Genomic DNA, 22,701 nt, shown 5'->3' on the forward strand with positions numbered 1-22,701 from the left:
TTACTTACAGTGGAACTTTGATTTGTGTTTTAGGTGCCACATGGGGGTACACCAGTAAGTTTAATCATACTTTTTCTTTTTTTTCTATTCTGCATGTGAAATATTTGTAATGTTTTAATTATTTAGTAATTGTATGCTTGTGGAAACTATTATTGAAGAATACACTAATGAGCTCTCTAGTGTACACTTAAATAATATCTAACATCAATTGCTTATCAATACTTATTGTAAATTATATACTTTATTAAATAAACATGCATGAATATCTTACAATTATAGTGAAATATTAACATGACTTAAACATACTCCAAATACTATATCTTGCTGAGCTTTGAATAAACTTTTTAAATGATATATTTCTTTGTCAAAAGGTGCCTATGCATACGGCTTATTTTGTTATTGTGCCAATGCTTCTCAGAACTAAAAACTAAATTAGTGACTAAATTGTTGCAATTAAACATGTAACTTTTCTAGTTTGGCTCATGTTTCAAACAATAATAAGTACCCGGTAAGTATAAGTATTGTCCCAATGCAGCTATTTATAGGCAAATTATAGTACATTTTTCAATTAAATGGTCTGATTCTTCCTTGTCTGTGTTTGATCATAACAGTGGTTTGGCATTAATGAGAGTAAATGAGTCTTTGTAGGTAATAATCATGCGTCTGCAGTCCCTAGGCGTGGGATTTAGAAACAATTTCAAGCTCCGCTCTGTCTGGCTTACAAACTATAGTGGTGATTCACTGAGTCATGTCACCTTGCACACTTGTAAAAACACTCTGCTGGAAAGGAAGAAATGCAGCGTAGAGGATTTCACCCCCAGTTAGGTTCAAGTCATCCAGAGGGTTGTCACAGTGGTCAAGAGAACAGCTGGTGGCCGCTTGACAAGGACACAACTGACTCAAGACTATACCAGGGGTGCCCACACTTTTTCTGCAGGCGAGCTACTTTTCAATTGACCCCCTCGAGGGGATCTACCTCATTTATATATATCATTTATATTTATTTATTTATGAAAGAGACATTTTTGTAAACAAGATAAATGTGTTTAATGATAATACAAGCATGTGTAACACATATAGATGTCTTTCTTTCACGAAGACAAGAATATAAGTTGGTGTATTACCTGATTCTGATGACTTGCATTGACTGGAATCAGACAGTAATGATGATAACGCCCACATTTTCAAATGGAGGAGAAAAAAAGTTGTCCTTTCTGTACAATACCACATGAAAGTGGTTGGTTTTTGGCATCTAATTCATCCAGCTTCCATACACTTTACAAGAAAAACATTGGCGGCAAATTCCATAGCTTGCTTGATTGACATTCACGGCACCCGAGGGTCTTGTGAGATGACGCTGGCTCCTGCCAATTCATTATTATGAAAAAATGACAGAGGAAGGCGAGAAACACTTTTTATTTCAACAGACTTTCGCGCCGTCCCTTCTGTCAAAACTCTAAAGGCCGACTGCACATTTCCTATCTTCACAATAAAAGCCCTGCTTCATGCTGCCTGCGCTAACAAAATAAGAGTCTCGGAAAGCTGGCGTGCACAAGTGATGTGCACGCCAGCTTTCTGAGGGATCGCTTGTGCACGCCAGTTTTCCCAGACTCTGTATTTAGTTAGCGCAGGCAGCATGAAGCAGGGCTTTTATTGTGAAGATAGGAAATGTGCAGTCGGCCTTTAGAGTTTTGACGGAAGGTACGGCGCGAGAGTCTGTTGAAATAAAAAGTGTTTCTCGCCTTCCTCTCGGTCATATTTTCATAATAATGATCTTGCAGCAGCTAGCGTCATCTCACAAGACCCTCCGGTACCGTGAATGTCATTTAAGTGATGTCTTGGTGAAGATTGATGATCACTAATTTTTAGGTCTATTTTTTTTAAAAGCCTGGCTGGAGATCGACTGACACACCCCCCGCGGTCGACTGGTAGCTCGCGATCGACGTAATGGGCACCCCTGGACTATACCAACCCTACCACCTTCAACAATAACACTGTTTTCTAATTGCACATTGAAACTATACGACGCGTGAAGTGATGTCATTTTATAAGTACTGCTCATCTTGCTATTTCAACGGCATAATTAGGAATGAGCAAGTAAGTTCAACTAACTAAATTTGACATACACTGCAAATGCTAAAGACAAGTCCAAATGATCTTAAAATGAGACACGTTTTAGTTTTTTTAAGCAAGAGAATCTGCGAATTGTGTAAGCAAAATTTGCGTGGCAAGAATTCTGAAAAAAATTTTCCTGTCTCTTCGCCACACCGTAGCACTTTGAGATTCCAGAAAATGAAGTGAGTAATAAATACATTATTATAAGGATTAATGTTGTGACTAAAAATATAAAGAGTCCTAAAATCAGAAATCAGGTTTAATTTTAAGCAAGTTGTTCTCATCACATAAAGTGAAATGTCTGTGTTATAAGGTAAATTTAAGCCAAATGTTCTTATTAGAGTTATAAATTGCGATAAAATGTATTTTCATGAGGCTAGATTTAAGCATATTCTATAATACACAGCAATACCATGACACTGCAATACAATTCCAAAACCGAACCTGACCCAGCAACACTCAAAACTGCAATAAACAGAGCAATTGAGAGGAGACACAAACACCAAACAGAACAAACCAAAAGTAGTGAAACAAAAATTAATATTATCAACAACAGTATGAATATTAGTTATAATTTCAGCATAACAGTAATTAAAAATCCCTCATTTACATTATCATTACACATTTATAAAAATTAAAAAAAAAGAATAGTCTCACAGTGGCTTACACTTGCATGGCATCTCATAAGCTTGACAACACACTGTGTCCAATGTTTTCACAAATATAAAATATGTCATATTTTTGATTCGTTTAATAGTTAAAAGAAATTTACATTATTGCAATCAGTTGATAAAACATTGTCCTTTCCAATTATAAAAGCTTTTTTAAAAAAAAAATCTACTACTCTGCTTGCAATTCAGCAGACTGGGTTAGATCCTGCTGAAATCCTATGTATTGAATGAATAAAGAACAGAATCGTTTTGAATCGGAAAAATATCGTTTTTGAATCGAGAGTCGAATCGAATCGAAATGAAAAAAATCGATATCGATTTGTGACCCCAAGAATCGATATTGAATCGAATTGTGGGAGACCCAAAAATTCGCAGCCCTAATATATATACACGTATATATCATGATATAAGCTCCTGCTACCCCAAAAGGGATAAGCAGTAGAAGATGTGTATATATATATATATATATATATATATATATATATATATATCCCTATATCACCAGTGTCTCAAAGGGCTGCATGAACCACAATGACATCCTCGATAGAGCCCACATAAGGGCAAAGAAAACTCACCCCAATGGGATGTTGGTGACAGTGACAATGATGACTATGAGAAACCTTGGAGAGGACCGCATATGTAATCCCCCCCCAGGGGACCAAAAGCAATGGATGTCGAGCGGGCCTAACATGATATTGTGAAAGTCCAATCCATAGTGGATCTAACGTAACCGTGGGAGTCCAGTCCAAAGTGGATCCAATATAGTAGCGATAGTCCCGTCCAAACTGGAGCCAACAGGAAACCATACCAAGCAGAGGCGGATCAGCAGCACGGCAGATTCTCAAAACTAAAAACTAAATTAGTGACAATTAGTGACCCATCCTGGGTCCCGACTCTGGACAGCCAGTACTTCATCCATGACCACCGGATCAGACCTCCTCCACAAGGGAGAGGGGGACAGAGGAGAAAAAGAAAAGAAACTGCATATCAACTGTTCTAAAAAGGGGGTCTATTTAAAGGCTAGAGCAGTGGTTCTCAACCTTTTTTGCAGTGATGTACCCCCTGCGAACATTTTTTTAATTCAAGTACCCCCTAATCAGAGCAAAGCATTTTTGGTTGAAAAAAAGAGATACAGAAGTAAAATACAGCACTATGTCATCAGTTTCTGATTTATTAAACTGTATAACAGTGCAAAATATTGCTCTTTTTTAGTGGTCTTTTATTAACTATTTGGAAAAAAAGATATAAAAATAACTAAAAACTTGTTGAAAAATAAACAAGTGATTCAATTAGAAATAAAGATTTCTACACATAGAAGAAATCATCAATCCTCTGGGGATTGTAATAGAGATCCATCTGGATTCATGAACTTAATTCCTAACATTTCTTCACAAAAAAAGAAATCTTTAACATCAATATTAGTGGAACATGTCCACAAAAAAATCTAGCTGTCAACACTGAATTGTTGCATTTCTTTTCACAGTTTATGAACTTACATTCATATTTTGTTGAAGTATTATTCAATAAATATATTTATAAAGGATTTTTGAATTGTTGCTGTTTTTCAATTGATTAGTTGATTGATTGAAACGTTTATTAGTAGATTGCACAGTACATTACATATTCTGTACAATTGACCACTAAATGGTAACACCCCAATAAGTTCTTCAACTTGGGGTCCACGTTAATTCATTCATGGTACAAATATATACTATCAGCATAATACAGTCATCACACAAGTTAATCATCAGAGTATATACATTGAATTATTTACATTATTTACAATCCAGGGGGTGGGATGAGGAGCTTTGGTTGATATCAGTACTTCAGTCATCAACAAATAAATACATTTATAAAGGATTTTTGAATTGTTGCTATTTTTAGAATATTTTTTAAAAATCTCACGTACCCCTTGGCATACCTTCAAGTATCCCCAGGGGTACGCGTACCCCCATTTGAGAACTACTGGGCTAGAGTATACGAATGAGTTTTAAATGAGACTTAAATGCTCTACTGAGGAAGCATCTCAAACTTTTACCGGGAGGGCATTCCAGAGAACTGGAGCCCGAATGAATGGCAGATTTCTTGCCGGGACATATGGTACAATACAATCGGCAAGATAGACTGGAGCTAGACTGTGTAGTATTTTATACGTAATTAGTAAAACCTTAAAGTCACATCTTAAGTGCACAGGAAGCCAGTGCAGGTGAGCCAGTATAGGTATATATGTATGTATATATGTATATAAAGGTATATACAGTATAGGTATATATGTATGTATATATTTATATAAAGGTATATACAGTATAGATATATATGTATGTATATATGTATATAAAGGTATATACAGTATAGGTATATATGTATGTATATATGTATATAAAGTATATACAGTATAGGTATATATGTATGTATATATGTATATAAAGGTATATACAGTATAGGTATATATGTATGTATATATGTATATAAAGGTATATACAGTATAGGTATATATGTATGTATATATGTATATAAAGGTATATACAGTATAGGCGTAATATGATCAAACTTTCTTGTTCTTGTCAAAAGTCTAGCAGCCGCATTTTGTACCAACTGTAATTGTTTAATGCTAGACATGGCGAGCCCCGAAAATAATTTGTTACAGTAATCGAGACGAGACGTAACAAACGCATGAATAATGATCTAGGCGTCATAAGTGGACAAAATGGAGCAAATTTTAGCAATATTACGGAGATTAAAGAAGGCCGTTTTAGTAACTCTTTTAATGTGTGACTCAAACGAGAGAGTTGGGTCGATGATAATACCCAGATTTTTTACCGAGTCGCCTTGTTTAATTGTTTGGTTGTCAAATGCCATCCAATCATCCATCATCTTCCGCTTATCCGAGGTCGGGTCGCGGGGGCAACAGCCTAAGCAGGGAAACCCAGACTTCCCTCTCCCCAGCCACTTCGTCTAGCTCTTCCCGGGGGATCCTGAGGCGTTCCCAGGCCAGCCGGGAGACATAGTCTTCCCAACGTGTCCTGGGTCTTCCCCGTGGCCTCCTACCGGTTGGACGTGCCCTAAACACCTCCCTAGGGAGGCGTTCGGGTGGCATCCTGACCAGATGCCCGAACCACCTCATCTGGCTCCTCTCGATGTGGAGGAGCAGCGGCTTTACTTTGAGTTCCTCCCGGATGGCAGAGCTTCTCACCCTATCGCTAAGGGAGAGCCCCGCCACACGGCGGAGGAAACTCATTTCGGCCGCTTGTACCCGTGATCTTATCCTTTCGGTCATGACCCAAAGCTCATGACCATAGGTGAGGATGGGAACGTAGATCGACCGGTAAATTGAGAGCTTTGCCTTCCGGCTCAGCTCCTTCTTCACCACAACGGATCGGTACAACGTCCGCATTACTGAAGACGCCGCACCGATCCGCCTGTCAATCTCACCATCCACTCTTCCCTCACTCGTGAACAAGACTCCTAGGTACTTGAACTCCTCCACTTGGGGCAGGGTCTCCTCTCCAACCCGGAGATGGCATTCCACCCTTTTCCGGGCGAGAACCATGGACTCGGACTTGGAGGTGCTGATTCTCATTCCGGTCGCTTCACACTCGGCTGCGGACCGATCCAGTGAGAGCTGAAGATCCCGGTCAGATGAAGCCATCAGGACCACATCGTCTGCAAAAAGCAGAGACCTAATCCTGCGGTCACCAAACCGGAACCCCTCAACGCCTTCACTGCGCCTAGAAATTCTGTCCATAAAAGTTATGAATAGAATCGATTCCGATTTTCTGAAGATAACTATCACAATTACAGCTGAAGCTTTATATAATTATTGTTTCTCTAGGATTTATTTGAAGATGTGCAGAGAAGTCTGTTTTTTATAAGGAAAGCATGGCTAGCTAGAGCTTCAAAAGGTGCCATTTGAGCGCCTATTCTCTCAAAAGTGAGGGAGATGATTACATTTTGACACATTTAGTTTTGGCTCCAGTGACACATCTCACGGTTAGAACATCAATAAAATCTCAGTATTTAATAATAGGGGACCTTTTAAAGGAGAACCATAAACAGCTACATTGTTTTTACCCCCAGTGGAGTGTATTAAAAAAGGTATCAGCATTTCCTGTCGTGACGCACAAGCTGAAGAAATAATGGATGCATGGAATCTACTTACAGGGTCAAATGGAGAAACTCAGTGGTTCAAAAACTTTCCTTACTGTGGTGGACCGGTGCAGTCACCAGTGGACTTCAAGACAGAGAAGCTGGTGTTCGACCCTACTTTACTTCCAATTGGGGTTCACAACTATGCCTTGCCAACTAATGAAGAGCTAGTTCTAGGAAATAACGGACATACACGTAAGTATATTGTTAATAGCACATAAGGCGTGTGTCAACGTCCCACTTTCCTTATTTGGGAGCAAACATGGAGCAGAAAATGAGAGTTTATTTTTCACACACTCTTATTGTCAACCAAATGATAGAGCACCATGTTCATTCGAGGAAATAATCACCTGCTATACGAGTAGCGTATTTTTTAAATTATAGATTGCACTTAAAATCCTTTCATTTTCTCCAAAATTGACAGTGCAACTTATTACCTGGCGCGACTAATGTACCGTATTTTCCGGACCATAGGGCGCACCGGATTGTAAAGCGCACTGCCGATAAATGGTCTATTTAGATCAGGGGTGCCCATTACGTCGATCGCGAGCTACCAGTCGACCGCGGGGGGTGTGTCAGTCGATCTCCAGCCAGGCTTTTTAAAAAAATAGACCTAAAAATTAGTGATCATCAATCTTCACCAAGACGTCACTTAAATGACATTCACGGTACCGGAGGGTCTTGTGAGATGATGCCGGCTGCTGCAAGATCATTATTATGAAAATATGACCAAGAGGAAGGCGAGAAACACTTTTTATTTCAACAGACTCTCGCGCCGTACCTTCCGTCAAAACTCTAAAGGCCGACTGCACATTTCCTATCTTCACAATCAAAGCCCTGCTTCATGCTGCCTGCGCTAACTAAATACAGAGTCTCGGAAAACTGGCGTGCACAAGCGATCCCTCAGAAAGCTGGCGTGCACATCACTTGTGCACGCCAGCTTTCCGAGACTCTTATTTTGTTAGCGCAGACAGCATGAAGCAGGGCTTTTATTGTGAAGATAGGAAATGTGCAGGTCGGCCTTTAGAGTTTTGACGGAAGGGACGGCGCGAAAGTCTGTTGAAATAAAAAGTGTTTCTCGTCTTCCTCTCTGTCATTTTTTCATAATAATGAACTGGCAGCAGCCAGCGTCATCTCACAGAAAGGACAACTTTTTTTCTCCTCCATTTGAAAATGTGGGCGTTATCATCATTACTGTCTGATTCCAATCAATGCAAGTCATCAGAATCAGGTAATACACCAACTTATATTCTTGTCTTTGTGAAAGAAAGACATCTATATGTGTTACACATGCTTGTATTATCATTAAACACATTTAACTTGTTTACAAAAATGTCTCTTTCATAAATAAATAAATATAAATGATACATATAAATGAGGTAGATCCCCTCGAGTTGGTCAATTGAAAAGTAGCTCGCCTGCAGAAAAAGTGTGGGCACCCCTGATTTAGATCTATTTTTCATATATAAGGTGCATGAAAGGAGTCATAATATATATATTTTTTTTCCTAAATGTAAAACTTTTCCTTGTGGTCTACATAACATGTAATGGGAGTTATTTGGTCAAAATGTTGCACAGATTATGTTTAAAGATCATCTTTAAGCCGCTTTCTGACAGTATCTTCCGGATGCGCAGTTTTGTCGGCAGTCTTACTTACGTGCCTCACCTTTGACAGTTTATTTTATCCATCGTCTTTGTTGTAGCTTCGACTGTAGCGCTTCCACCACATCGCAGATATTTAGTTATTTTATAAAAGCATATTTTTAAATTTTTGGGTCCTAAATTAAGAATTTTTTAAGTATAAGAATGACTGAATAACAAAAATATCAATACTACAATAGTATTGTCCAGTAGACAAGACCAAACAAACCCTTGATTGGCTCGACCTCAGGCAGCTTTAGTGGATTGGAAGAGTGTAAAGATGATTAAAGCGTGCTATTTCGTGGTCTTATGATTTATTTAGAAGGTCATAAACAATTTTTAATGCTGGAGCTTTGACAATATTTGATATATAAATATTTCTTCTTCGGAAAAAAATTATCGCAGTCATGTCCGGAAATAATTCACAGCAATAAACATATGTTGCTTGTTTAAGTTTTCAGCAGGATTACATAAAAAAAAATGTAATTTAACACATTTTATGTTATTAACTAACATACAGGCTGGGGTTGTACGGTATACCGGTATTGGTATAGTACTGCGATACTAATTAATCATGTTCGATATTTTACTCCTCTAAAAAGTACCGGTAAATAATTGAATGGGAAATGACACAATATATTACTGCATATGTCTAATTAGGAGCCTTTGTTTGCTTACTTACTACTAAAAGACAACTTGTTTTGTACATTTACTATATTATTTAAGGACAAACTTGCAATAAGAAACATATGTTTAATGTACCGTAAGATATATTGTTAAAATAAAGCCAATCATGCCATTTTTTGCGGTCCCTTTTATTTAGAAAAGTACCGAAAAGTATCGAAATACATTTTGTTACCGGTACCAAAATATTGGTATCGGGACAACTGAAATGCAGGCAAACAAACTGACTTTTTTTTTAACGCTATGTTCAGTCACAATGAAAGTGAAAACGTTACTGCTTTGTATGTCCTCTGTTCCACAGTATTTCTATCACTCCCGTCCACAATGTACATTTCCAACCTGCCTCAACGCTACTCTGCAGCTCAGCTGCACCTCCACTGGGGCTCAGTCACCAAGCCTTTGGGCTCCGAGCACACGGTCAACAGCAAGCAGTATGCTGCAGAGGTAAATAAACACAAAACTGCTCAGCGGTGATGCTAAACGTTTCATCAGTTACTCAGTATCAATCAATCAATCAATGTTTACTTATATAGCCCTAAATCACAAGTGTCTCAAAGGGCTGCACAAACCACAACACAAACCACTACGACATCCTCGGTAGGCCCACATAAGGGCAAGGAAAACTCACAGCCAGTGGGACGTTGGTGACAATGATGACTATGAGAACCTTGGAGAGGAGGAAAGCAATGGATGTTGAGCGGGTCTAACATGATACTGTGAAAGTTCAATCCATAATGGATCCAACACAGTCGCGAGAGTCCAGTCCAAAGTGGATCCAACACAGCAGCGAGAGTCCCGTTCACAGGAAACCATCCCAAGTGGAGTTGGATCAGCAGCGCAGAGATGTCCCTAGCCAATACACAGGCGAGCAGTACATGGCCACCGGATCGGACCGGACCCCCTCCACAAGGGAGAGTGGGACATAGGAGAAAAAGAAAAGAAACGGCAGATCAACTGTTCTAAAAAGGGAGTCTATTTAAAGGCTAGAGTATACAAATGAGTTTTAAGGTGAGACTTAAATGTTTCTACTATATTTAAGTGAAATGACAACACTTGTCAAATGTTAACATGCGAACTAAGAAATTCTGCATTTCCATATCACTTGACACAGCTCATCGATACATGCAAAAAATGCTTCCTGTGTATGTTGAACTAATGTTGCATGAGTGTGTTTGTTACATATTTAAAATGAACTCGCTGAATCAAAATTAAGTTTAAGGGAGTGCGTTTAGGGCAGCACGGTGTAACAGCGGTTAGTGCTGGTGCCTCACAATAAGAAGGTCCTGGATTCGATTGTGGCAGAGAGGTTTGTGCGTCTGCCTCACAATACGAAGGTCCTGCAGTCTTGGGTTCAATCCCAGGCACGGGATCTTTCTGTGTGGAGTTTGCATGTTCTCCCCATGCCATCTCCGGGTTGGGGAGGAGACCCTGCCCAAAGTGGAGGCGTTCAAGTACCTAGGAGGCTTGTTCACGAGTGAGGGAAGAGTGGATGGTGAGATCGACAGGCGGATCGGTGCGCCGTCTTCAGTAATGCGGACGTTGTACCGATCCGTTGTGGTAAAGAAGGAGCTGAGCCGGAAGGCAAAGCTCTCAATTTACCGGTCGATCTACGTTCCCATCCTCACCTATGGTCATGAGCTTTGGGTCATGACCGAAAGGATAAGATCACGGGTACAAGCGGCCGAAATGAGTTTCCTCCGCCGGGTGGCGGGGCTCTCCCTTAGAGATAGGGTGAGAAGCTCTGCCATCCGGGAGGAACTCAAAGTAAAGCCGCTGCTCCTCCAGATCGAGAGGAGCCATATGAGGTGGTTCGGACATCTGGTCAGGATGCCACCCGAACGCCTCCCTAGGGAGGTGTTTAAGGCACGTCCGACCGGTAGGAGGCCACGGGGAAGACCCAGGACACGTTGGGAAGACTATGTCTCCCGGCTGGCCTGGGAACGCCTCGGGATCCCCTGGGAAGAGCTAGACGAAGTGGCTGGGGAGAGGGAAGTCTGGGTTTCCCTGCTTAGGCTGTTGCCCCCGCGACCCGACCTCGGATGAGCGGAAGATGATGGATGGATGGATTTGATTGAATTTGCATGTTCTCCCCGTGAATGCGTGGGTTCCCTCCGGGTATTTGGGCTTTCTCCCTCCTCCAAACATGCACCTGGGGATAGGCTGATTGGCAACACTAAATTGGCCCTAGTGTGTGAATGTGAGTGTGAATGTTGTCTATCTGTGTTGGCCCTGCGATGAGATGGCGACTTGTCCACAGTGTACTCCGCCTTCCGCCCAAATGCAGCTGGGATAGGCTTCAGCACCCCCAGGACCCCAAGAGGGACAAGTAGTAGAAAATGAATGGATGGATGGATGGAGTGTGTTTAATAACGACAATGTGACGATCCGTCACTTCACTTCTGGTGGTGGTTCCTTCTTTGGTGTTTCCTGTCGGCGCTCTCAATTTTGTTCCATTTCCTGCATGTCTCCCTGAGCACTGGTTTCCCTCACCTATCCCTGAATGGCAACCCGGCACACCTGGTTGCAGTTGCCAATGAGGCTGCTATTTATCCCTGCCTCGCCTGCTCGTCAGTGCTCGAGGATTGATTATTTCTGGGACCGTTTGTATGCACGACGGGCTTCACGGTGGCAGAGGGGTTAGTGCGTCTGCCTCACAATATGAAGGTCCTGCAGTCTTGGGTTCAATCCCAGGCTCGGGATCTTTCTGTGTGGAGTTTGCATGTTCTCCCCGTGACTGCGTGGGTTCCCTGCGGGTACTCCGGCTTCCTCCCACTTCAAAAGACATGCACCTGGGGATAAGGCCCTCCCACCTCCAAAGACATGCACCTGGGGATAGGCCCCTCCCACCTCCAAAGACATGCACCTGGGGATAGGTTGATTGGCAACACTAAATGGTCCCTAGTGTGTGAATGTGAGTGTGAATGTTGTCCGTCTATCTGTGTTGGCCCTGCGATGAGGTGGCGACTTCTCCAGGGTGTACCCCGCCTCCCGCCCGATTGTAGCTGAGATAGGCACCAGCGCCCCCCGCAAGCCCAAAAAAAGGGAATAAGCGGTAGAAAAATGGATGGATGGATGGATGCACGACTGCTTCTCCCTATTTAAGAGACTCTTACCTGCACGTGACAAAATGAGTGCAAACCCCTTCAGCCTTTTTCTCCTACCGTATTTGCTTACACTACTATTTAAAGTAACACACACGTAATGTTAAGTCCCCCCCAAAGCGTTTTTCTCGGTGTTTCTATTTGTACTCATGGCAAGTGAAGACTCACAAGAGGTATCCAATCATTTGACTTACTTTTTTACTAATGCAATCAGGGCTGCCCCTTTCAGTACGCAATCTCTGGGGGGTTGCATGTTTTGTATGGGGAAATCAAATGTGAAATATCAGTAAATTAACTAAAATTCCACTCCCCCCACAACCCCGAGAGGGACACACGGTAGAAAATGGATGGTTGGATGCAAATTTGGTTCAAATTCCATGTGAATGCAAGCCAAACTGTCTCCTATATTTAAGATAGAGTGCCAATGATTGTCACACACACACAAGGTGTGGCAAAACTATTCTCTGCATTTCACCCATCACCCATCTTCCACCCCCTGGGCGGTGAGGAGAGCAGTGGGCAGCAGCGGTGGCCGTGCCCGGGAATCATTTTGGTGATTTAACCCCCAATTCCAACCCTTGATGCTGAGTGCCAAGCAGGGAGGTAATGGGTCCCATTTTTATAGTCTTTGGTATGACTCGGCCGGGGTTTGAACTCACAACCTACCGATCTCAGGGCGGACACTCTAACCCAGGGGTGCCCATTACGTCGATCGCGAGCTACCAGTCGACCGCGGGGGGTGTGTCAGTCGATCTCCAGCCAGGCTTTTAAAAAAAATAGACCTAAAAATTAGTGATCATCAATCTTCACCAAGACGTCCCTTAAATGACATTCACGGTACCGGACGGTCTTGTGAGATGACGCTGGCTGCTGCAAGATCATTATTATGAAAATATGACCGAGAGGAAGGCGAGAAACACTTTTTATTTCAACAGACTCTTGCGCCGTACCTTCCGTCAAAACTCTAAAGGCCGACTGCACATTTCCTATCTTCACAATAAAAGCCCTGCTTCATGCTGCCTGCGCTAGCTAAATACAGAGTCTCGGAAAACTGGCGTGCACAAGCGATCCCTCAGAAAGCTGGCATGCACATCACTTGTGCACGCCAGCTTTCCGAGACTCTTATTTTGTTAGCGCAGGCAGCATGAAGCAGGGCTTTTATTGTGAAGATAGGAAATGTGCAGTCGGCCTTTAGAGTTTTGACGGAAGGGACGGCGCGAAAGTCTGTTGAAATAAAAAGTGTTTCTCGCCTTCCTCTCTGTCATTTTTTCATAATGATGAACTGGCCGCAGCCAGCGTCATCTCACAAGACCCTCGGGTGCCGTGAATGTCAATCAAGCAAGCTACGGAATTTGCCGCCAATGTTTTTTTGTAAAGTGTATGGAAGCTGGATGAATTAGATGCCAAAAACCAACCACTTTCATGTGGTATTGGACAGAAAGGACAACTTTTTTTCTCCTCCATTTGAAAATGTGGGCGTTATCATCATTACTGTCTGATTCCAATCAATGCAAGTCATCAGCTACAAGCGACAAATCTAGCTACATTTCCTGGTGTTATTGGAGACTTTTTTTAAAGTCCTGGAGACTGAGGTGAATGTGTCATCAGCAAGTGACGAGTGCTGCCGGTCAGCTGGTGCTGCGACCGTGCGCAAATCATTTGTCGTCTGGACTTTTATGGTCCGCTCCATTCAAGTAGGAAGTCGGAATTTCTGAGTTCCTAGCCGAAAGTTTCGACTGGAATTTTAAATTAAAATGTTTCTTTACTGTCACACTTCAATACATCACCTAATTTGATTTGCCTTCTGTAGATTAGATTAGATTAGATTACATTAGATAGTACTTTATTTATTCCGTCAGGAGAGTTCCTTCAGGAAAATTCAAATTTTCAGCACAATCCCATTCAAGATCAGACAAACATTACAGGGAGACAGAACAGGATCGCTGACGGGTCTGCCGGCTTCCAGCACCCCTTACAAAAAAGGTGAGATACAGGTAAACAAGGGTGGGGGGTGGGGGGAATAGAAGATTGAAATAAAATAAAAAAATGGGTTTTAGCCTGGGCCCTGGAGAGGGGGTGCAGATTGAGGCCAAGGGAAAAAAACAACTCATAGCCATAGAACACATCCCTCTTACATGTGTGTAGGAGGGAAACATCAAACATCAAAGAACACAGAGGACGTTAAAGACATTAAAGCAGCAGATACAACCAGACACTTCTACATACAGCTATGAATAAAAAGTAAAAGAAACATATCCACTGTGGTGACCTCTGCGGTGTTCCACGCCATCGTCCGCTGGGGTGGAGGGAGCATGGCCAGAGACAGGAGCAGACCCATCAAAGCAACCAAGACAGCCCACTCCACTCTCGGCCAGTGTCCAGTCCGCATGGATGAGCGAGGATACGTCCAAGGTGACTGAGGTGTCTGACACCTGCTCACCCAGTCAAGGCACAGCGAAGCCTTTCCATCCCGTCGCTCAGTGCTAGCTCCGCAGCCCTGTCCCCTCATCCGCATCTCCTCCAGTCCCTCCAAACCGACTCCGGTGTGGCAGACACCCAGCAGCTGGTCTCCATGGCCAAAAGGCTCACGGGAGGCAGATTCAGAAGTCCACAAAAAAGCACCACAGAGGTCACGAAAGTGACACCCCTTGTCACACAGTCCCAAAGGGTCCCGGACCAAAAGGCAAGAAAATATAATAACACATGAAAACAAGAGGGACCCTCAGTCACTTACTCACCTCGAAATTGTCTGTGTGTGTCTCTCTGTGACAAAAGTTGAACATCACGCTCACTGGAGATGTGTATTTTTGGTCTTGTCATCCTCGTCCGGACAGAAGGATGACACGGCAGTGCGGCTGGATCAAAAGAGACGTCGGAGACACTGTACTGAACAAAAAGTTGCTTTATTACAAACGAGCGTCATTATACAGGCCTGCAGTTCATGGAGGACGTCGGGTCAAAAATGAAGAACGCCTAACTTGGAGGACTCAAACCATCTATTTGGTATTCTTGCCTCCTGAGGTCTGTGTGTGTGAGTGCTAGGTCAGGAGAGCACATCCTGACCACAAAGGGGATGTTTGTGTATAAGTGACTGAAAAACAACAGACGTCAGCCGTAACTTAAATGTTGTCATCAAGCTAAACATGTAGTCCCTTCTCAAAGATAGGGTTATTACCTTTGCATACATACCGAGGTCCAATTGTATTGCCTTTTCTTCCGCGAGAACTAATCCACACACAAATATCAGTACAAGAGGGCCCTGGGTTATGTGCCCAAACTGAATTCCCTACTAGTTAAACTATTGGTTTGCTTTCTCCAAGATGAATATAAACATTCACCATATGCAAAACATAGTAAATAATTCACTTCCCCAGCTCATCAGAGAGGAGACCCACACACCTCCAGATTGCAAATGAAATGGGCATGTGCAATGCTGCCACTGTATCTGCCTTGGTTTAAAGAGCGAGATGAATATATTTCTTTAATGTCATGTCAGGCTACTATAGAATCACTGCAACGTCCCAATTACATCCTTTATGTTAATGAACCAGTGATTAGATTTGGTTCGTTAGTGAATATCACTCCCATCAATTATTTTTTTCTTCACCACAACAGATCGGTACAACGTCCGCATTACTGAAGACGCCGCACCGATCCGCCTGTCGATCTCACGATCCACTCTTCCCTCACTCGTGAACAAGACTCCTAGGTACTTGAACTCCTCCACTTGGGGCAGGGTCTCCTCTCCAACCCAGAGATGGCACTCCACCCTTTTCCGGGCGAGAACCATGGACTCGGACTTGGAGGTGCTGATTCTCATTCCGGTCGCTTCACACTCGGCTGCAAACTGATTCGTTGTGGTGAAGAAGGAGCTGAGCCGGAAGGCAAAGCTCTCAATTTACCGGTCATCTACGTTCCCATCCTCACCTATGGTCATGAGCTCTGGGTCATGACCGAAAGGATAAGATCACGGGTACAAGCGGCCAAAATGAGTTTCCTCCGCCGTGTGGTGGGGCTCTCCCTTAGAGATAGGGTGAGAAGCTCTGCCATCCGGGAGGAGCTCAAAGTAAAGCCGCTGCTCCTCCACATCGAGAGGAGCCAGATGAGGTGGTTTGGGCATCTGGTCAGGATGCCACCCGAACGCCTCTCTAGGGAGGTGTTTAGGGCACGTCCAACCGGTAGGAGGCCACAGGGAAGACCCAGGACACGTTGGGAAGACTATGTCTCCCGGCTGGCCTGGGAACGCCTCGGGATCCCCCGGGAAGAGCTAGACGAAGTGGCTGGGGAGAGGGAAGTCTGGGTTTCCCTGCTTAGGTTGTTGCCCCCGCGACCCGACCTCGGATAAGCGGAAGACGACGGATGGATGGATGGAATTATTTTTTTTATCAAATTTGATACTATAGCATTAATCAATGCAGAACAAAATGTATTTAAAAAAACACCATAGAATTAAAAAAAGAAATCATAATCATAATTATAATTCTTTGAAACTCACATTTTCATCTCTGCTACAGTGTCCATTCCCATAAATAATGAAAATGTGGCAATGATGTCATCTAGCGACTTTTAGGACAGCCAATAGTGACGTTCCTTGCTGAGGAGTTGGAAATACTGCATTTGTGGCCACAGCTGACATGGGGTAAACTGATGAAAACGTGGCCTGTAAATTGCGGCATCAGCCTCCTCAACCATCACTCAACATTTACTCACATTTATACACCAGTGTGGGCTGCACTGGAGGCAAGGTGGGGGAAGTGTCTTGGGCAAGGACAGAGAAGCAGGGACCGGGAAGGGGAAAGGAGGTTTTGAATTTGGAACCGATCAGTTACCGGAAGACCTTCTTTGTTTCCTGAGCCACTGCCGCCCAAATGTATTCACATGGCTGCATCCCAGCGGCTGCAGAGCCACATATGAGGTGCTGTGGTCTGACCTGAGTCTGTCGACACTGGACACAGGATGTCAGTTATTCATGCAATCGTTTCAAGTCACTTCAAACTCCACAACCACAGTTATTTTGATGACATGTTTTTTTGGACTCATGGCATGATGGGGAATTGAACTTTTACTTGAAATGACTATTATGACAACGCACTGCACCGAACACACAATTTGGCTGCCAAACACATGACAGTTTGGTATTTGTCTTCTGACCACACAAGTGACGTAATGAACCATAGACATCTTATAAGTAGACGCAGCATCGACTTGTGCTGACAAGACGCGGGGCCGCCATCTTGGAGTGGTGATCTGCTCCAGTCATTTGGCAGGAGCAATGACCTGTCAGCGCATTTAACTCATCCGACCTCACTGAATACCACTGATTTTCATGCGTTTTTTTTTGCCAAACGTGTAGCTATGATAAAGGATACATGTTTTGGCGTGTTTTATCGCTAAAATTCGCTCCATTCTGTCCACTAAAGACGCTGAGATCATTGTCCATACGTTTGTTACGTCTCGTCTCGATTACTGTAACGTATTATTTTCAGGTGTCCCCATGTCTAGAATTAAATGATTACAGTTGGTACAAAATGCGGCTGCTAGACTTTTGACAAGAACAAGAAAGTTTGATCACATTACGCCTGTACTGTATATACTTTATATACATATATACATACATATATACCTATACTGTATATACCTTTATATACATATATACATACATATATACCTATACTGTATATACCTTTATATACATACATATATACCTATACTGTATATACCTTTTTATACATATATACATACATATATACCTATACTGTACATACCTTTATATACATATATACATACATATATACCTATACTGGCTCACCTGCACTGGCTTCCTGTGCACTTAAGATGTGACTTTAAGGTTTTACTACTTACGTATAAAATACTACACGGTCTAGCTCCATCCTATCTTGCCGATTGTATTGTACCATATGTCCCGACAAGAAATCTGCCTTCAAAGGACTCCGGCTTATTAGTGATTCCCAAAGCCCAAAAAAAGTCTGTGGGCTATAGAGCGTTTTTATTTCGGGCTCCAGTACCCTGGAATGCCCTCCCGGTAAAAGTTCGAGATGCCACCTCAGTAGAAGCATTTAAGTCTCACCTTAAAACTCATTTGTATACTCTAGCCTTTAAATAGACTCCCTTTTTAGACCAGTTGATCTGCCGTTTCTTTTCTTTTTCTCCTATGTCCCACTCTCCCTTGTGGAGGGGGTCCGGCCCGATCCGGTGGCCATGTACTGCTCGCCTGTGTATCTGCTGGGGACATCTCTGCGCTGTTGATCCGCCTTTGCTTGGGATGGTTTCCTGCTGGCTCCGCTGTGAACGGGACTCTCGCTGCTGTGTTGGATCCGCTTTGGACTGGACTCTTGCGACTGTGTTGGATCCATTATGGATTGAACTTTCACAGTGTCATGTTAGACCCGCTCGACATCCATTGCTTTCCTCCTCTCCAAGGTTCTCATAGTCATCATTGTCACCGACGTCCCACTGGGTGTGAGTTTTCCTTGCCCTTATGCGGGCCTACCGAGGATGTCGTAGTGGTTTGTGCAGCCCTTTGAGACCCTAGTGATTTAGGGCTATATAAGTAAACATTGATTGATTGATTGATAGTTTGCTTAACAGTAATAGAATATTCTTACATGCTGTAAGTGACCAGACGTCCGAGATCAAAACTGGGAATATAATCCCAGAGAAGGGGGAAAAAACGATCAGCTATTTTTAAGTTAAAGAAACAATATGAATAGGATATATATACATGTGTATATCCTACATAAACAATGTATGAATACATTAGATATCTATATATCTTAGGGACCTATATACTGTATCTCTGTTGCTACAACAGCAGAGAGTTTATTCTGTCTTGACACTTTGTATTGATATTTTGTATTACATTCTTCCCTTAAATGATAATGTTTGAAGTGATTGTTTTATATGTATTTTTTATGTATGTCTCTTTGGATAAAAGCGTCTGCCAAATACTTAAACATATATAAACACCTGAAAGTCTTTATATCAGCTAAAACCCACCAATCTGTTTCACTGGATTCAGAATAAAACCAAATTCCGTCTTACCCAACAATGTTGGTATTTGAATATTGTTACTTGAAGACTTATTCCTGGTTACAATTATACTGTTAAGAAAGTGTTGTCTTATACTTTGCCTAAAAGGAGAATGCATCCTAATCAGTAGCGGTTTGGACAAGACCATCTGATTGTCTAGTTAGCTTAAAGACAAAGCTGTCAATTTATCGGTCAGTCTACGATCTCAACTCACCTATTGCCACAAAATCTAACAAAAACAACAAAAAGACATCGGTGTGAGTTAGGGTTAGATAGATGGATAGATAGATAGTACTTTATTGATTCCTTCAGGAGAGTTCCTTCAGGAAAATTAAAATTCCAGCAGCAGTGTACAGAGTTGAGATCAATTTAAAGAAAAAAGTAAAAAGTAAATAATGGGGGTTTAAATGGAAACAAAATAGAGAAATATTACAAAAAGAATAAAAACAATGGGAATAACAATATAACAGTAAAATAAGACTATAACAAGACAAAGTAGGCAGTAGTGACCATGTTATGAAAACGTATTGCACTGTTAATGTTTTGCATCCCCTGTCATCCTAATACCCCCCCGTCCCCCGTCCCAGAGAGGAGTTGTACAGTCTAATGGCGTGTGGTTACGCGATATACATGCAATACGATATAAATTAAATGAATTCGGCCGACAATATAGCTTTTAATACTATTGTTATGTTGTGATAATGCACTCTAGCAAATTTGACAGCGACAAGAGAATGGCCTTGACGCAATGTAGAGTCCTTGCTAGCGAGGAATGTCCCTCCACAATGCAAAGTTGTTTCTTAGTCAGCGATCCCTGGAGGACCAGAAATAGGTAAATGTGCTACACTACAACATAGGAGCATACAATAAGCCATGCTAACTGTTAAGAGCTCTTGAATGTTAACAGAGATCGGTTGATAGAATCAGTCTGTGGCGGGCTGTGCGTTTCTCACCTAGACCTTCAGTGATGTCCTACTTATTCCAAATTCACCTCTCAAAATACTGTAATTTATGTCACCACATGGACACGGCTGAAGATACGCTACATAAACCCAGGTGCACACCACTGGACATTGAAACCCCTCCCCGTGTAAAAAAACAGTCTATTTTTCGGCACATTTAACATTCAATAAACCCGCTTCAGCAATTAAAATATACAGTATCTTAGGTGGTACTGTCAAAATCAAATAGTTGTATAAAACAAATGAAACGGGAAACAAATTAAGAAATAAATGATTTGAACTCATAATTCACTCATAAACCTACTCAGTGGACTAGTGGTTAGAGTGTCCGCCCTGAGATGGGTAAGTTGGGAGTTCAAATCCCGGCCGAATCATACCAAAGACTATGAAAAAATGGGACCCATTGCCTCCCTGCTTGGCACTCAGCATCAAGGGTTGGAATTGGGGGTTAAATCACCACAAATGATTCCCGGGCGTGGCACCGCTGCTGCCCATTGCTCCCCTCACTTCCCAGGGGGTGATCAAGGGTGATGGGTCAAATGCAGAGGACAAATTTCACCACACCTAGTGTGTGTGTGACAATTATTGGTACTTTAAATTAACTTTAATTGGTATCACCCATTTGACACAGTATAACCCAGTGATACCATCATAGTTGCTAGCTGGTCGTAGTCTGTTGATTCGTGTGAAAGTTGCGGGCAAACCATTTCACCACTGGCATAGTTTCCGGTGTCGGCCGACCTCGTCTCACAAGATATAGTTTCTCTAAGTATCCTTCTTGAAAATGGCCTTGCAAATATATATCTGCCACCTAATCGTCATGTTGCTCTTCTTCTTTTTGAGTACCGGTGAGTCTTCTGTGGCTTTCTATTACTCATATGGCTCCAGTCCCGCTTCCTGTTTTCGCAACTTGTGACTGGATACTCAATTGGGACTCCCAAGTGAGTATCCAATCACAGCGTAAGGCCACAACAACTCATGATCTGATAGGCTATCGCAATTATCAATAACTGTATGTGCCCGTTTACTTACAGTGCACAGATGCCTGCATTGTTGATTCTGAAGGCCGTGGGCAGATTTCGTATAGCATGGCAACATAAGCTAGCTGAATTCTGATTGGATACAAACTCGAACCTAAAAACAACAACACTGGAAATAGCTTACTATGACAAGAAGAGAATATGAATACTTTTAGATATTTATGGAAAGTAAATTAAAAAAATACTTTTATTTTTAATTATGATCATGATTTCTGGTTATGTTAGGCCAGTAGAGAAGGCCTTGCTGGCCCTGACAGCTCACCACTGGTATCAGTATATGGTGGGTGATACTACAGTGATTAGCGTGATATTTTTATCACAATATTATTTGCCGTTATTGTGATGCTGTATTTGTGCATCCTAAACTATGTATCTCTTCTCTTACAGCTGCACATTGTACACTTCAACTCTGAGAAGTACACTGATGTAGCCATGGCTTTTGACAAGTCTGACGGTCTGGCTGTGCTGGGTATTTTCATTCAGGTGACAATATTGCCATGTCCTTTGGATTATGAATATGTGTCCGTCAGACTCATCTGAAATGTATTTTCTCCAAACAGATTGGTGAGTTTAATCCAGCCTATGACAAATTCATCAAGCACCTCAGTCAAATCTCAAACAAAGGTGAGTCTAACACAGTGTGCTTTGCTTGTTGCTTGTGGTTTTCAGACAGGTGAATGACTTCTCTGTGTGTTATTTGTAGGGACAAAAACAAAAATCCCTGCCTTCAACATCAGAAAGCTCATGCCTACTCGTCTGGATGAGTATTACCGCTATGACGGCTCTCTGACAGCTCCTCCATGCTACGCAAGTGTACTGTGGACCGTGTTCAAGAATCACGTTACCATCTCTAAGGAGCAGGTACTTCCTTTGTGGTAACCTTTTTAGTGCATAGTCAAAATGTACAGTCTGACCACTGAACACTTTTGTCTCTGCAGTATAAAACCTTGACGACAACTCTCTTTGCCTCCGGAGCCAAGCAAAACACACCTGTTCCTCTTATAGGCAACTTCAGAAATCTGCTCCCCGCTGAAAACCGAGTTGTCCTGACGTCCTTTAAGGCTGGTAAGAATACTGTCCATTTTAATCTTGCTCAGCGAAGGATGCATGGCTATTGCACGAGATGACGTGTGGCTCTCTTGGGGTCACCTGGTTGTGCTTTTATGTTTCACTCATGCAACTTTTCCAAAGATTTCCAACAAACTAACAGTATAGCATTTGTCTTAAAGGTGATCTGGCTCTTCCACAGAAATAACACCTGTGTGTAAATTTCAATTTCAATGCTTCACAA

The 22,701-nt window shown here is 42.2% G+C and overlaps 1 protein-coding gene across 4 annotated transcripts in view; it reads left to right on the forward strand.

The window, feature by feature from the left end:
- LOC133563838 (carbonic anhydrase 12-like) overlaps positions 1 to 22,701 on the forward strand; it is a 37,528-nt gene that overhangs the window by 13,828 nt on the left and 999 nt on the right. For 3 of the 4 annotated variants that reach the window (XM_061918102.1, XM_061918101.1, XM_061918100.1), the window contains exons 2-8: positions 34 to 54; positions 6,948 to 7,127; positions 9,559 to 9,701; positions 21,798 to 21,893; positions 21,971 to 22,034; positions 22,114 to 22,271; positions 22,349 to 22,475. In XM_061918102.1, the coding sequence (XP_061774086.1) occupies positions 34 to 54; positions 6,948 to 7,127; positions 9,559 to 9,701; positions 21,798 to 21,893; positions 21,971 to 22,034; positions 22,114 to 22,271; positions 22,349 to 22,475 (789 nt within the window). The remainder of the gene's footprint in view (positions 1 to 33; positions 55 to 6,947; positions 7,128 to 9,558; positions 9,702 to 21,797; positions 21,894 to 21,970; positions 22,035 to 22,113; positions 22,272 to 22,348; positions 22,476 to 22,701) is intronic. The other variant, XM_061918103.1, reaches the window with a different exon arrangement.

The sequence above is a fragment of the Nerophis ophidion genome, linkage group LG12 (assembly GCF_033978795.1).
Source record: "Nerophis ophidion isolate RoL-2023_Sa linkage group LG12, RoL_Noph_v1.0, whole genome shotgun sequence".
NCBI lineage: Eukaryota > Metazoa > Chordata > Actinopteri > Syngnathiformes > Syngnathidae > Nerophis > Nerophis ophidion.